Genomic DNA, 13,141 nt, shown 5'->3' with positions numbered 1-13,141 from the left:
GCCTTGCTTTTCTTTTGCAAAAGTTTGCAAGAAGCTCCCAGTCCCTTTGATTTCTGGAGGGGGGCGGGGCCTTGTGGCTCTAAGGCCCGCCCCCCGGGTGGTTCATTTGCATAAACGGCGGGGCCGCGGAGGAGGCGGAGTCATCCCAGACACTGGAGGTGTCTCGGTCCCGGTGAGTTGCGTTGGAGAGGGGTGGGGAGAATTCGAATCCAGACCCCGAAGGGGCTGTCCTTGCCTTTTGCTCCTTTTCTCCCTGATGCGGAATTAAAGCCCTTGCCATGTGGCCGGTATTGTAAATTCCAAGGTGGGGGTGGTGGGGAAACTTTTTCAACTACAATTCCCAGCATCCCCTAGCCAGTCTGGTCAGAAGGATTTCGGGAGTTGTAATCGCCCAAAGAAACAGCTTCTCGAGCTGCTCGGCCTTGGGACGTTTCCACCGCAGGCAAGACGCTTTGAGCGCTGCAGGATTTTGTGGCGTTTTTCAAGCTCGCAGAGTTTTGGGTTATCGAGAGGATGATGACGGAAGGACGGCGTGCTTCGTCCTCTTCTTCCGTATCGATGCTCCTTGTAATTTATTTAGTGAGTGAGTGATGCCCCCCCTTTCGCTCGCGCCCCCCCCCGCAGCAGTTCCTTGAAAAACAGAAAATATTTTCTTAAAATTGCAATGTTCCCAAAAGTGCAAATGTGCATTTGCAAAACCGAAACAAGGCGCCTACAAAACTAGAAGTCTTAACAGCAGACTGCCTCTGAGGCCAAACTAATTAGTGTATTTGCAACCCGCAAAAATACTGCAATCCGCTAAAATTGTGAGCTTCTCTGAGTAGCAAGCCGGCTCCATCGGAAGCCTAAGGATACTTTTGTTTTGTGTTTGTATTTTGTTGTGGCTGAAACAAAGCCTGGTGCTGCCTTCTCTGAAAGAAACCCAAAGAGAAAACAGCCGAACGTCCTCCGTAAGCAAACCACCAGTGAGAGGAACAAAGTTGCTTATTTTGTTTGTTTGATTTCTAGGTGATTAAAGTAAGTTGGATGGGAAACACAGTCAATTACAAAGTTTAAAAAAACAGTTAAACATATAACAGTAGTGTAACAGGTTGTCTAACACTGAAAAGCTTTAAAAACACGCTTAAAAGGAATATATGCCTAGCCTCTGGAAAGAGCTAACCTTTCCCAGTTTAATTGCGAAAAGCCTGCCAAAAAGATTGAAAGCCAAGGGAAGGCATTCCTCCGCCGGGGAGCAGCCACGGAGAAGGCCCTTTCTCATGCCCCCCCCGTCCACCGCGCCGGCAAGGGGATCAAGAGGATAATAATAATAATATTAATAATAAATTAATAATACATTAATAATAATTCATTATTCTACAGGTTTCTCCTCCACCCCACAACCTGCCTGAAATGCAAGATTTATGTTATTTCCTGGGACTGAGGTGGAAGGAAGAAGCCTTGGTTCGATAAACCCCACAATGTCACAGCTTCCTGTCAGAAAAAGGCGCCCACGCGGCCTGCGGGAAGCCGCCCCGCCAGCCATGCGGGAGGATCCTCCGGTGCGTTTCCCTGGAGTGGTGCTGTGTCTGGTGGAGAAGAGGATGGGGGCCAGCCGGAAAGCCTTCCTCACTAACCTGGCCCGCTCCAAGGGTTTCCTGGTGGAAGAGCCCTCCAGGTATGGAAAAAGGGGGGCCTGGTTCTCTTAGGTAGCAGGACTTCGGAGTGAGGAGAGGAAGTATGGTAGCTCCCCCCCCCCCCCAGAATAATATAGGATAAAAGGATAATCGTCAATGGCAATGTCTTTGTTTCAAGTGGACCTTCAGTGGGAGAAGGAGGACATTTTCTCTTCCTCACCTGTCTGCTCAGCTCACCTGTCTGCTTTCATTACTACAGCCTTCCCCATAGCTAGAGAGAAAATGGAGTTTTGTGAAACAATACGCTGTAAGCTATGACCTTGAGGAAGTTGTTAAGACACATAAGCGTTAGAAAAACCTGCTCCTAGGGCAGGTGAAAGCTTCTAGAACAGATTAGTTGAAATAAGTCAATGCAGCTGCTAGAATTTTTGTTTTAATTCTCTTTGGGGAGGTTATGGGGTTGTTGTTATAATAACTACCTGTTTGTTAAAATTTTCCACTCCTGCTGTGTAGATCAAAGGGCAGCTTTAGACGAGCCCTCGCTTGACTGTTGTGGCCTCAGAAATTCAGATTATTGCCTCTTTGTTGGGATTATAACTGGAGGCTTGTTCGGGTTCTCCCCTTTCTCACAATGCCTGCCCCAGCGAGAGACTGACCCACGTGGTGTCGGAAGGCAATTCTGGCGATGAGGTGATCGAGTGGCTGAAGAGGAAGCAGAACGGTTGTGTGGATGCTGGCGGGAGCAATCTGGCCCTGCTAGACGTCAGCTGGTTCTCCGAGAGCATGCAGGCCGGGCGGCCAGTGGAGATTGAACCCAGACACTGCCTGACGGTAAAAGGGGGGAGCTTTCGGGCACTTGATAGGGATCATCCTGGATAACACTAGGATGGGGTGGAAAATACACACAAATACACATATAGTTGTATGCACATATATATGTGTGTGTGTGTGGTTTTATCAGTTCCACAACCTCTGTGACTGAGCAGGGATTCGAACCCAGGCCTCCTGAGCCCTAGTCCATCATTCCATCCCCTGGGCCACACATACCTACATACCCTGGAATGATTCAGAGCCCGGGGAAGGGGCATTGTCATGCCCTGAAGTGTTGCTTTGAGGCCGCTCCGCCTTGGTCTAGGAGCCACCTCCGTTCTCTCTAATGAGACTGTGTGGCCATTTAGCTGAGAGATGAAACCTAAGAGGAAAAGGCAGGTAGCCGAGGGAAATGCCCAACGATTGCAGGCGTGCAAGCCGTCTTGTGGGGTGGGGATGGTTTGTGCGAAGTCTCGTGTTCTTCCTCCCTGGACTGCTTTGCTGTGAAAGGCAGAGGAGCAGAGCGACAACAACACAAGTAGACAGTTCCCTTCCCCATGGGGCTGATTCGATGTTTCCCTTTAAGAGTGTGTTCAGATCACTTGGAAAGCTTTCTGGGGGTTTGTGTGTTCTGTTTCTGATGCCTTTAGCATCATAATTTGTAGATAGAGTAGGCCTGTTTGAATCAAAGAAACCTAGGGAGGAGTTGACTCGCCAAATCTCCATTGATTCAGTGGGCCTGCTCGAGTGCAATTTGCTCTACTCAAAACAACACAGGTTCAGGCAATATGTTGGGAATCGGCTTCTATGTGAAAAACTGATAGAAGTTTTCCAAAACACTTATTTCTGGTTCCGATCCTTTGGCCTGAAAGCCTGCCATCCACTCTTCTTTTCTCAAGGTGACTGTCTCCGCGGAGAAGCCCCAAGATACGTGGCTGGCGGCAGCCTATGCCTGCCAGCGCCGGAGTCCGCTTCCAAACAACAATCAGCTGCTCACGGTAATTTGCCTCTCCTCTGGTTTTTGGGGACTGGGGTAGATGAAGGTTGACGGTAGGGGTAACGGAGCGGGGCAGAAGGCTGCCCAGAGAACAAGAGGCTCAGCTAGAAAATATTTATTTTAGATTGCCAAATCTTTGGATTGGAGGTGTGTCGTTTTTGTGCTTTTAAACCATGACTCCCGGAATTCCCTAGACAGCGCAGCCAGTGCTACCCAAGGAAATCTGGGAGTTGCAGTCCAAAAACACAAAGCTGGCACACTCTCTGTCGTCTTCAGTATTTGGGATGGTGGGCCACTGGATTTCCCACACCAAAATATCTTAAGGCCAGTCAAGCCCAGAGCTTTGAAAATATTCATCTTTTGGATGACCAGTTTGTGGAATCTTCCAACGGACCCTTCTGGCTTGGGGATTCTGGGAGTTGTAGTCCAAAATAGCTTTCTTGAGCTCTGACCATGTGAGTGCGCTCAGAGCAGAGACTTCGCACGAGCAGAGACTGAGGCACGACGCCGACCGCTTCTGAGTCTTCCCACCTGGTTTGGGCAGAACGGGTTTTCCTTCTCACCTGTCTTTTGTCAGGACGCCCTGGAAACTCTGGCTGAAGAGGCCCACTTCTGTGGCCACGAGGGACGCAGCCTGGCCTTCTCGAGAGCCGCCTCGGTGCTCAAGGCCTTGCCTCGGACAGTCATGAGGGTTCAGGAACTGGATTCTCTTCCCTGCCTAGGAGAGCACTCCAAGAGGGTTATCCAGGTGAGGGACTTCGTGCGCCACGTTGTTACTTCGTGGTTAAGCCGTGTCCGACTCTTCGTGACCCCCCATGGACCAGAGCACGCCAGGCTCTCCTGTCTTCCACTGCCTCCTGGAGTTGGGTCACATTCATGTTGGTCGCTTCTATGACCCTGTCCAGCCATCTCGTCCTCTGTCATTCCCTTCTCCTCTTGCCTTCACACTTTCCCAACATCTGGGTCTTTTCCAGGGAGTCTTCTCTTCTCATGAGAGGGCCAAAGTTATTGCAGCCTCAGCTTCAGGATCTGTCCTTCCAGTGAGCACTCAGGGTTGATTTCCTTCAGAATGGATAGGTTTGTTCTCCTTGCAGTCCGGAGGGCTCTTAAGAGTCTCCTCCAGCACCATAGTTCAAAAGCATCCATTCTTCTGTTTCAAGACCTGGATTACACCATTGGTATAGGAATACCGTAAATGGAGCATCACTCCAGGGATTCAGCTCCCTTTCTAAGGGCTGTCCCCTCTTTCACAAGAACAGGGAACTTGATCCATTGACTGAGGAGACACACAGGAGAGGGGCTAAATGCAGATCTCACTGATTTTCACCTGTGCAACGTATGCATGCATGCATGCATTATCTTCCAGGCCCGAAAAACAGCTATTGGGGCACACCAGATGTTCCTTGACTTTAAACAACCCCATCTCTGGACAGAGAGGAGAGCAGAAGCCCTGGAACCAGGTCGAAGACAGGCCAGAATCGGGCATTGGGGTCAGGGAATCCTTGCCTACATGGCCTATGATCCCAGGAATTGAACCTTCTAGGCACAAACCCTGTGGCATCTTCCTCCGCTCAACCGCATTCACAAAGTAGTAAAGTTACAAAGAAGATACTACACCTGATCTTAGCCAAAAGGCTGAGCAATACTTAGAAGTGAGAATTTGGTGGGTGATTCGCCCATATGAGCCGGCCATGCTGGCTGATATTTCTCCTGCTGATGTTGGACAGTTTGGGGGGGCGGGGGGCTAAGATAAGGATGTTTCAGTGACTTTGCAGTGGTTTATGTCTCCCGAGCAGGAGGTGCTGGAAGACGGAACATCTGCAGAGGTGGAGACAATCCGGCAGTCAGAAAAATACCAGACGATGAAGGTGTGTGGCAGGGGAGACTAATGGTTGCAGCTGAGTGTTGCAGGTGGGGAGCGCATGCCCGAGAACTTGGTCAAGGCTCCCATGCCTGATGGCAATCTTTGGAAGGGTTTGTCTGCTCTTGCGCCTGGTGTTTGTGTTGTTCATTTCTGTCTAACAAAAAGATGAGGGAAGCCTGTAGATAGCTTAAGCTACAGGCCAATATAGTTCTTTCAGACATCTGACATTTTTATTATAGATTCCCCTGTTTTGCATGTCCTGTCATCGAACAGATTTGATTTATTGATTTGCATATATACCACCCCATGAGTGCTGTGGTGGACAGTTTACAAAAAGGGAACAGAAACCTAAACAAACATAAAACTAACAGATTAAAAACAATATAGACTCTTTAACAGATAACCATTTTGCAAGCTCCGGCAGCGTGCTAAGTCATGCGCCGGAAAAATACATTTCCAAAATTACGGTCAGCGCTGTACGGTGTCCTCATGGTGCAATTGTGAAGAACTCCTGATCTGCTATGTGTAACTCACATTTCCTGTCCCATGCTGAGAATACTTTAAATCCTTTTTGTTTTGTTTTGTTTTTTTGTAAATGGGAAAATGAGTAGGTGTCCTTTCGTGGGCTTGTACCGGAAAAGTTTTACTTGGGCACGAAACTGACAAGACCAGGAAACTGACTTAGCCGATGGTGTGGTGGAATTGGTAGGGATGGCGGATCTGTTCTCTTTTTACTCGGAAGTAAATTTAGCACCATTCACACAAGTCATCAAAGCAATGAAAATGACTATGCAGGAGGAAGTGGCTTTCTCCAGGCATCCGATTTTTGAATATTGTTGCAAATTGACCACTGTGGTAGGCCTCGGAAGCCAGGGTCGGGCACCGGCAAAGACTCGGGAGACGGCTGTTCACCCCCCCCCCCCCGGCTTCAACCCGTTTTTGCATCCCAGAGGAGAAGAGAGAGCCACAAGGCATCGAGGGAGCTTCATGGTTACCTCCTCAGTGAGCAAAACATTGAGATATACTTCCGTTTAGAAACAGAGCTTGGAAGAATATGCATTCTGGGGTTATAACTCCTAAAAGCTGTGCTGCTTGAGGAATTCTGAGTGATAGGTTTTTGGTTTTTGTTTTACAAAAAGTAACTTTTTCAACCTCTCTGTCAGCTATCAAATCTATCTTTCTGTAGAACGGTTGCTGCTTTAAGTGCCCTTAAGATCCAACCCTGCCCTCATTTTGAATCTAGCCTTGAACGGAGTTTTCCCAAGTACTAGTATTATGTAGCTGATACAGCTCGGTAGGTTGGGGGACTGGCTGCGGAGAGCCAGGATGTGAGTTTGAATCCCCAGAACACCTCTCAGGAGAGAGGCCAACTGAGGGCCTTGGGTGAGAAGCAGGGGGGTCCTAGAGTGGCCAGGAAGAGGGGCCAGTTAACCACATCAAAGTACTTTATACCTAGGAAACACTGGGGGGGGGGGTTTCCTCCAGAAGTCGGAATCAACTTGACAGCGCATAGTAATTATTCCAGTGGTTTTTATGTTGGCTGGTAAATGTTGGGAGTGGAATTCAAAACCTAATTTTTCCATGCTTCAGAAAGGGTCCCATTTCTGCCAGTCTTCCGCTGCTGCTGTAGGGGAGGCTTATGCAGGGGTGGGGTGGGGTTGCAGGGTTTCCATTTGGAATACCCAGGCAGGCCATGTGAATACTAATGGCATAAGTAAGGTGTGTGTGTGTGTGTGTTGTATGCTAGGGAATCCTTTCTTGGTGGTGACATTGATGACGGACGTTGTCCCACAGCTTTTCACCAAGATCTTTGGTGTTGGGGCGAAGACGGCCCACCAGTGGTACCAGGAAGGGCGGAGGACGCTGGACGACCTGAGAGGGCATCCTGCACAGCTGAGCAAAGAGCAGCAGGCCGGTCAGTAAACAGAGCAGGCGAGTGGAATTATATGGCCCACAGAAAGGACAATGAGGTAGCTTTCCTCTCCCCATCACTAGGCTATAAAAATTCAGCAACCATCATGGTATTCCCTCAAGTCATTTCTGACTTATTGGGAGCCTTTTCATGGTTTTCCAGGTACAGGATATTCAGAAGTGCTTTCCCCTTTCCTTCCTCTAGGGGGAGACCTGGGAAATGCGCAGCTTGCCCAAGGCCACCCAGGCTGGCTCTTCCCAGTGGGGGGAATCGAACTCCCAACCTCTGGTTCCACAGCCAGAGACCTAAACCATGGAACTATTCAGCCCGCCAACAGATTAAATAACTTGCCAATTTACTATCCCAATCTGTGGCCTGAGGCACCTGCCTCGCTCTCTCCCTCACGATAGGGCTGGCCTTGGAGACGGGGGTTCTTCACAGTTCTCTCTGTGGGTTGAATCTAGAACATTCTGCCTGCAAGGTAGATGCCTTTCCTTGACAGGTACACGTCTGCCAGAGTTTTTAATTTGTCCCCTGCATGTTATTATTATTATTTTTAATCCCAGTGTTCAGTACTTGTGGAATTCTACTAAGGGGCTTATTTTTTTCTTGCAGGCCTGATTCACTACGAGGACCTCAACACCCCCGTGAAGCGCGCTGACGCGGAGGCAATTGGTCAGGTGGTCCGGGAAGCGGTCAATAAGTGCTTGCCCGGTGCCTCTGTGACTCTGACTGGCGGTTTTAGAAGGTGACATTTTGGGGATGATAGATCCTCAGTCTCTAACTCGAGAGAAGGCACGCATGGAATGGTTCTTAATTTGTGGTCCTATAGATCACTGGTTCTTAACCTTTTTGAAAGAAACGCCCCCTTGAGCCATTGAGGAAGTTATCATCGCCCCCCTCCCCGCGGTGATGATATCTTATGTATTTATGTATTTATGTATTTATTTATTTAAGACACTTAAATCCAATGACCCCTGAAAACAAAATTAAATTCCAAGAAAATGAAATGCTCCCCAAAAAGTAACATTTAATGATTTAGTTGCAAGTGAATTTTAAGATGCAAAAAGAAATATAAAAAGGGCTTAAAAAGAAATGCAGGAACTAAAAATTTCAAGACAAAAAGTCTGAAGCTAAATTAAAATTGGAGGAAAATATATATTCATGCACACTGTAAAAAGGCTGCAGCCATCTTCACAGGTTTGGCTTGCTCCAGCGCCCCCCTACCGCCCCCCTTCTACTCCAGCGCCCCCCCCACCGCCCCTTTTCATTCTACTGCCCCCCTGAAAAATGAAATCGCCCCCTGGGGGGCATTATCGCCCACGTTAAGAACCACTGCTCTAGATCACTGGTTCTTAACCTTGGGTTACTCAGGAGTTTTGGACTGCAACTCCCAGAAGCCTTCACCACCTGCTGTGCTGACTGGGGTTTCTGGGAGTTGCAGTTCAAAAGCATCTGAGTAACAAAGGTTAAGATCCACTGCTCTAGATCAGTAGCCTTTGGGTCCCCCAGAGGTTCTTAAACTACAACTCCCAGCAATCCTGGCCAGGGCAGCTCATGGCAAAGGCTTTTGGGAGTTTCAGTCCAAGAACAGCTGGAGACCCACGGTTGGGAACCCCTGCTTTCGACGTTTTGGACTTCATCCCCCCAGAAGTCTCAGCCGGCATGGCCTAGGATCATGGATTCTGGGAATTTTACGTCCAAAGCAGCCGGAGAGCCGGCAGTTGAGCACCGCTGTACCGGTGTCACTCCTTCTCATCTCCTCTGTCTTAGATCCAGCCTTAACAACGGATCCTACAAGTCTGAATTAGGCAGGAATATTTGAAAATGCCATTAGAACTGGAACTGACCAGAATGCTGCCTAGTTTTGTGTGCGAGGAAGAAAAAGACTCTCCCTCTCTGGCTTTCTGTGACAGAGCCGTCTTCACTCATGTCTTCCTGACGCAGGGGGAAGCCGAGTGGGCATGATGTGGACTTGCTCATCACCCATCCCGTGGAGGGCCAGGAAGCTGGGCTGTTGAAGAAGGTCATTGCCTGCTTGGATCAACAGGTATGGCGGAGGGTTTGGAGGCGGTGAGGAGGTAGCTAGAGTTTGTGAGGGAAACGGCTTGCCAAGTGCTTCAAAGACCGTTGAGGGGGGAGCCTTCTGCAAACTTGTCTAGAAGATATCCCACTACACCGCCCATCATTCCCACTGGGAACCAACAAGAGATCAGGTCCAGCGCCTTTGGAAAACGCTCTAAAGCCCAATAAAGGTCATTCTCGATTCTGCAAGACAATGCTGTCACATAGCACCTCTGAGAGCCCTAAGCGACCCCTTGCCGGAGAGCCTGCCGGGTATGTCTCTGCCAGACGGAAAGGGAAAATGGTATTCCTGCATTTTTATCCACTTGGCTTTGGTCAGGTCGTTCCTTGGCTCTTGCCGCAGAAAGAGAGAGAGAGCGCAGCCCGGACTGTCCTCGAAACAGGCTGCCCTATTGCATCTCTGCCTGAGTCTCTTTGGTCTCCTATGAAGCCCACCCGGTGGCGGGTCAAGCTTTTTGAGCGCCATGCGCAATGGGAGGTTAGCTCCCATTTATTATTTTCATGTCCTATCTTTCCACTACAACAGACTCCAGGGATCTGGGGGAACATTTTTGGAACCCCAGGACAGATCTCCCAGACAAAGCACCCAGAAAGCCCTTGTCTGGATTGTCAAAACCTCCGTTTAAGGGTGCCGGGATTCAAGACTGTCTTTTAAGTTAAGGTGCTTGGGGGGGGGGAGTCTTCTTTTAGAAGACTGGCTTCTTGTTTTAAAGGAGAGTTACGCCCCTTAGGTTTTCCTACATTTTGAGTTTCAAAAGCGTGAAGTACGGGAGGACAGAATATACAGGGAAGATCCAGAAGCCAAAGAAACAGCTGCAGTGTTTGAGCCACCAGCTGCAGGATTCCTACTTTTGCATTGGGGGGTGGGAAATGTGTTCCAGTCAGAACATTTTAACCTGTAAATGCCTCACATGGATGGTGCAACTCTGCATGAGTCTGTTCTGGGCTCACTTCCCATGTGCCCTGATAGGCAACTCAAACGAGAAGCTCATCAGGAAAACCTTACTCCTACCCACTTTTAAAAACCAGAATATGTCTGGGTTCTCAGCTGAAGTCAGCAAAGGGGCTGTGTTCTTTCCCTCTGCTTTGCTCCCAGGGCTTCCTGCTGTATCACAGTGTCCACAGAAACACTTTCGAGTCCCTTGAAGACAGCGACCAAGAGCCGAGCAGCCATGCAAGCTCGATGGATCAGTATGAGCGATGCTTCTCCATTTTCTGCCTTGGTGACCTCCTTGGGGATGCTCAGGAAGGCGCTGGGGCTGAGAAGCCCAGCCGTGTGAGAAGGACTTCTGGAGCATCTCGTTTTTGGAAAGCTGTAAGAGTGGATTTGGTTGTGACTCCCTACAGTCAGTTCCCTTTTGCTTTGCTGGGCTGGACAGGATCAAGGGTAAGTCCAGCTGCCATTTTATTTATTTATTTATTTATTTCATTTATCCCCCGCCCATCTGGTCTTGCGACCACTCTAGACAGCTTCCAGATACTTAAATAAAAACAACAAATATACACAAAAATTGTGACATCCGCTAGTAAATTAATAGATTATACAAGATGGCAAAGGAAGATCATACAAGATGGTTCGGGTTGTGGATCTTTCTTTGAGATCAGCTCCAAAATACTTCCACATAGCTCTTGCCAGCTTCAGGGGAGCTAAGGAAGGCCTTAGCTCAATGGTACTGATTCTGTTCCATGTTTCATAGTTTTTATTGTAGAAATGAATTGTTGTTGTTATGGGCCACCAAGCCGCCTCTGATTTATGGCCACCCTACGAAGGAGCGATCTCCAAAATGTCCCGTCCTCAACAGCCTTGCTCAGCTCTTGCAAACCCAAGCCTGTGGCTTCCTTTAGAGAGTCGGTCCATCTCCTATAGGGTCTTCCTCTTTTCCTGCTGTTTTCCACCTTTCCCAGCATTATTGTCTTTTCCAGAGAACCCCGCCATCTCATGATGGGCCCAAGGTAGGACAGCCTCAGTTTCATCATGTTTGCCTCCAGAGATATAGTTCAGGTTGGATTTGATCTAGGACTCCCTTGTTCATCTTTCTGGCTGTCCAAGGTGTCCCCAAAGCTCATGTCTCGATGAAATGGCAGTGTCACTTTCTGTCCAGGGGCTGCCCAAAACACATTATATTGTCTCCGTCTGTTTACTGAGAAGGGTGGCTTTATCCCACGATTCTCTTCCAAGATCAGTTAGCTGGGGAGAAGCCAGACCTGAACAGTTCAGCTTTCAGAGATGCCGTGTGCAGACTCCTCCATGTATATATGCCACAAGTTCACCAGAACCTTTTAAATCTTTGAACGGACCCGATTCAGCCTCTTTGGAAAGGGCTCCCTGACACCCCCTTCCTTTTGCTCCCAGATCTTTGAACGGGACCTCAGGCGCTTCGCTAAGCGGGAAAAGAAGATGCTCCTGAACAGCCACACCCTCTATCACTTGGAGCAGGTACGTGGTTGTATTCCTCTGGCGGCCAAGTACGTAGAAGGGCCTGAGCATCCTTCTTCAGATCCCATTTCTTCACCTGTGCTTTTCCTCCTGGATTGGGCTGATCCTTGGAGAAGTGCATTTGGGGCCTTTTTGTGTAAATGGCGTAAAGGAGAATGACTCCGTGTTTTTCAAGAGGGAGCTATATTAGACTTGCAACGGCAAAGATGCAAATCAAACAAAGTATTATATCACTAAAAAAATAATTTTACTGTGACCTTTTATGGGTCATGGGAAGACGTCAATTGGAATTCATTTAAAAGTGACCAAAAATCTGTGGGTTTTTGGCTGTTTGTTTTTTGTTCCTTTAATTATTTGGGGTGGGGTGGCATGCTTTGCATTCATTTTGGCAGTATCTGTCCTGCTTAATTAAATAAACCGGTTGGTGGATAAGGATAATGGGGCAGTTGTGTTCATATCCTGTGTAAGAATTAACAGAAAAACACTTCCTGGTCATACACTTCAAATGTGCATCCTGTTCTTCAAGTTGTGCCATTTATGCAGGTCGAAGAGGGTGAAATTATCATTTTTATAATGTTAATCATTTTTAGGGTCATTTATTTATGTACTGCCATTGCCATAGATGGCTTACAACAGAAAGTTCGGCCAGAATGAGAACCCTCAGTCCCAGGAGACATATCACTAGTTACTCTGAGGGTGAATTTTTTGTGTGCTGTCTGTCTTCAGTCTAGAGTTTACAGTTTCCCCCAGGGGATAGAGAGGATGCGAAGAAAATAAATTCACCCTCTGGTTCTTCTGCTCCTTCACTTTCCTTTTAAGAAAACATGGATGTCGGCAGCCTCGGAGAAGGAAATCTTCCAGCATTTAGGTTTGGAGTATATACCCCCAGAAGAGAGAAATGCTTAATATGGAAAGAACGCCTTTGGTCATATCTGGACTCACTACTTCATCCAGTGGAACAGAAGCGCCAGCTGTGTCTGCACCTCCCCGCCTTTTAATGCATTTCTTGCAACACTCTTTCCCTTTCCCCACGGATTCAAAAATAAGCCTGTTGGAACCAGAGCATCGCACTTTCCTCGGCAGGTGGAACAGTGTTCCTGAATCTTGCCAGTAGAACTTAAGAAAATTAATGAAATAAAATAAAGTTAAGAAAGTAAATAGGTGTCTTTGTGCTTTTCCATCTGGAAGGACAATTTTGTATTAATATAATATGGCCAACAAAATGGGATCAGCCCCAGCGTCTCTTCGCAACTTCCACTAGCCAGATTTAACTCATGTAGTTGTTCTCAGCAAGAAGAGGACTTTCTAGTAAGTTCCTTGTGTCTATATAGCACATGTGCAGGGATTCACAGGGCAGAATAGCTTCAAGTTCTCCAGATAGTCCACCCCTTTCTCTTTAACTGCCACTCAAGGTCTCAAT

At 48.0% G+C, this 13,141-nt stretch overlaps 1 protein-coding gene across 3 annotated transcripts; it reads left to right on the top strand.

The window, feature by feature from the left end:
• Window positions 1-10: 10 nt before the first annotated feature.
• POLM (DNA polymerase mu) lies at window positions 11-12,879 on the top strand. Of its 3 annotated transcripts, none has more exons than XM_072979146.2 (12): window positions 11-172; window positions 1,363-1,657; window positions 2,261-2,447; window positions 3,326-3,424; window positions 4,001-4,171; window positions 5,220-5,291; window positions 7,082-7,202; window positions 7,815-7,947; window positions 9,147-9,249; window positions 10,381-10,671; window positions 11,638-11,721; window positions 12,541-12,879. In XM_072979146.2, the coding sequence occupies exons 2-12, from the start codon at window positions 1,404-1,406 to the stop codon at window positions 12,625-12,627; spliced, it is 1,602 nt and encodes a 533-aa protein (XP_072835247.2). In that variant the 5' UTR covers window positions 11-172; window positions 1,363-1,403; the 3' UTR covers window positions 12,628-12,879. The 3 variants fall into 3 exon arrangements, with proteins under 3 accessions (XP_072835247.2, XP_078235804.1, XP_078235805.1); XM_078379678.1 differs by having other exon boundaries at window positions 12,448-12,561; XM_078379679.1 differs by lacking the exon at window positions 4,001-4,171.
• The last annotated feature ends 262 nt before the right edge of the window (window positions 12,880-13,141 follow it).

This window comes from Pogona vitticeps, chromosome 8, assembly GCF_051106095.1.
Source record: "Pogona vitticeps strain Pit_001003342236 chromosome 8, PviZW2.1, whole genome shotgun sequence".
NCBI classification, from domain to species: domain Eukaryota; kingdom Metazoa; phylum Chordata; class Lepidosauria; order Squamata; family Agamidae; genus Pogona; species Pogona vitticeps.
Note: the sequence above shows the minus strand (reverse complement) of the source record. Positions and strands in the feature narration are given on the sequence as shown.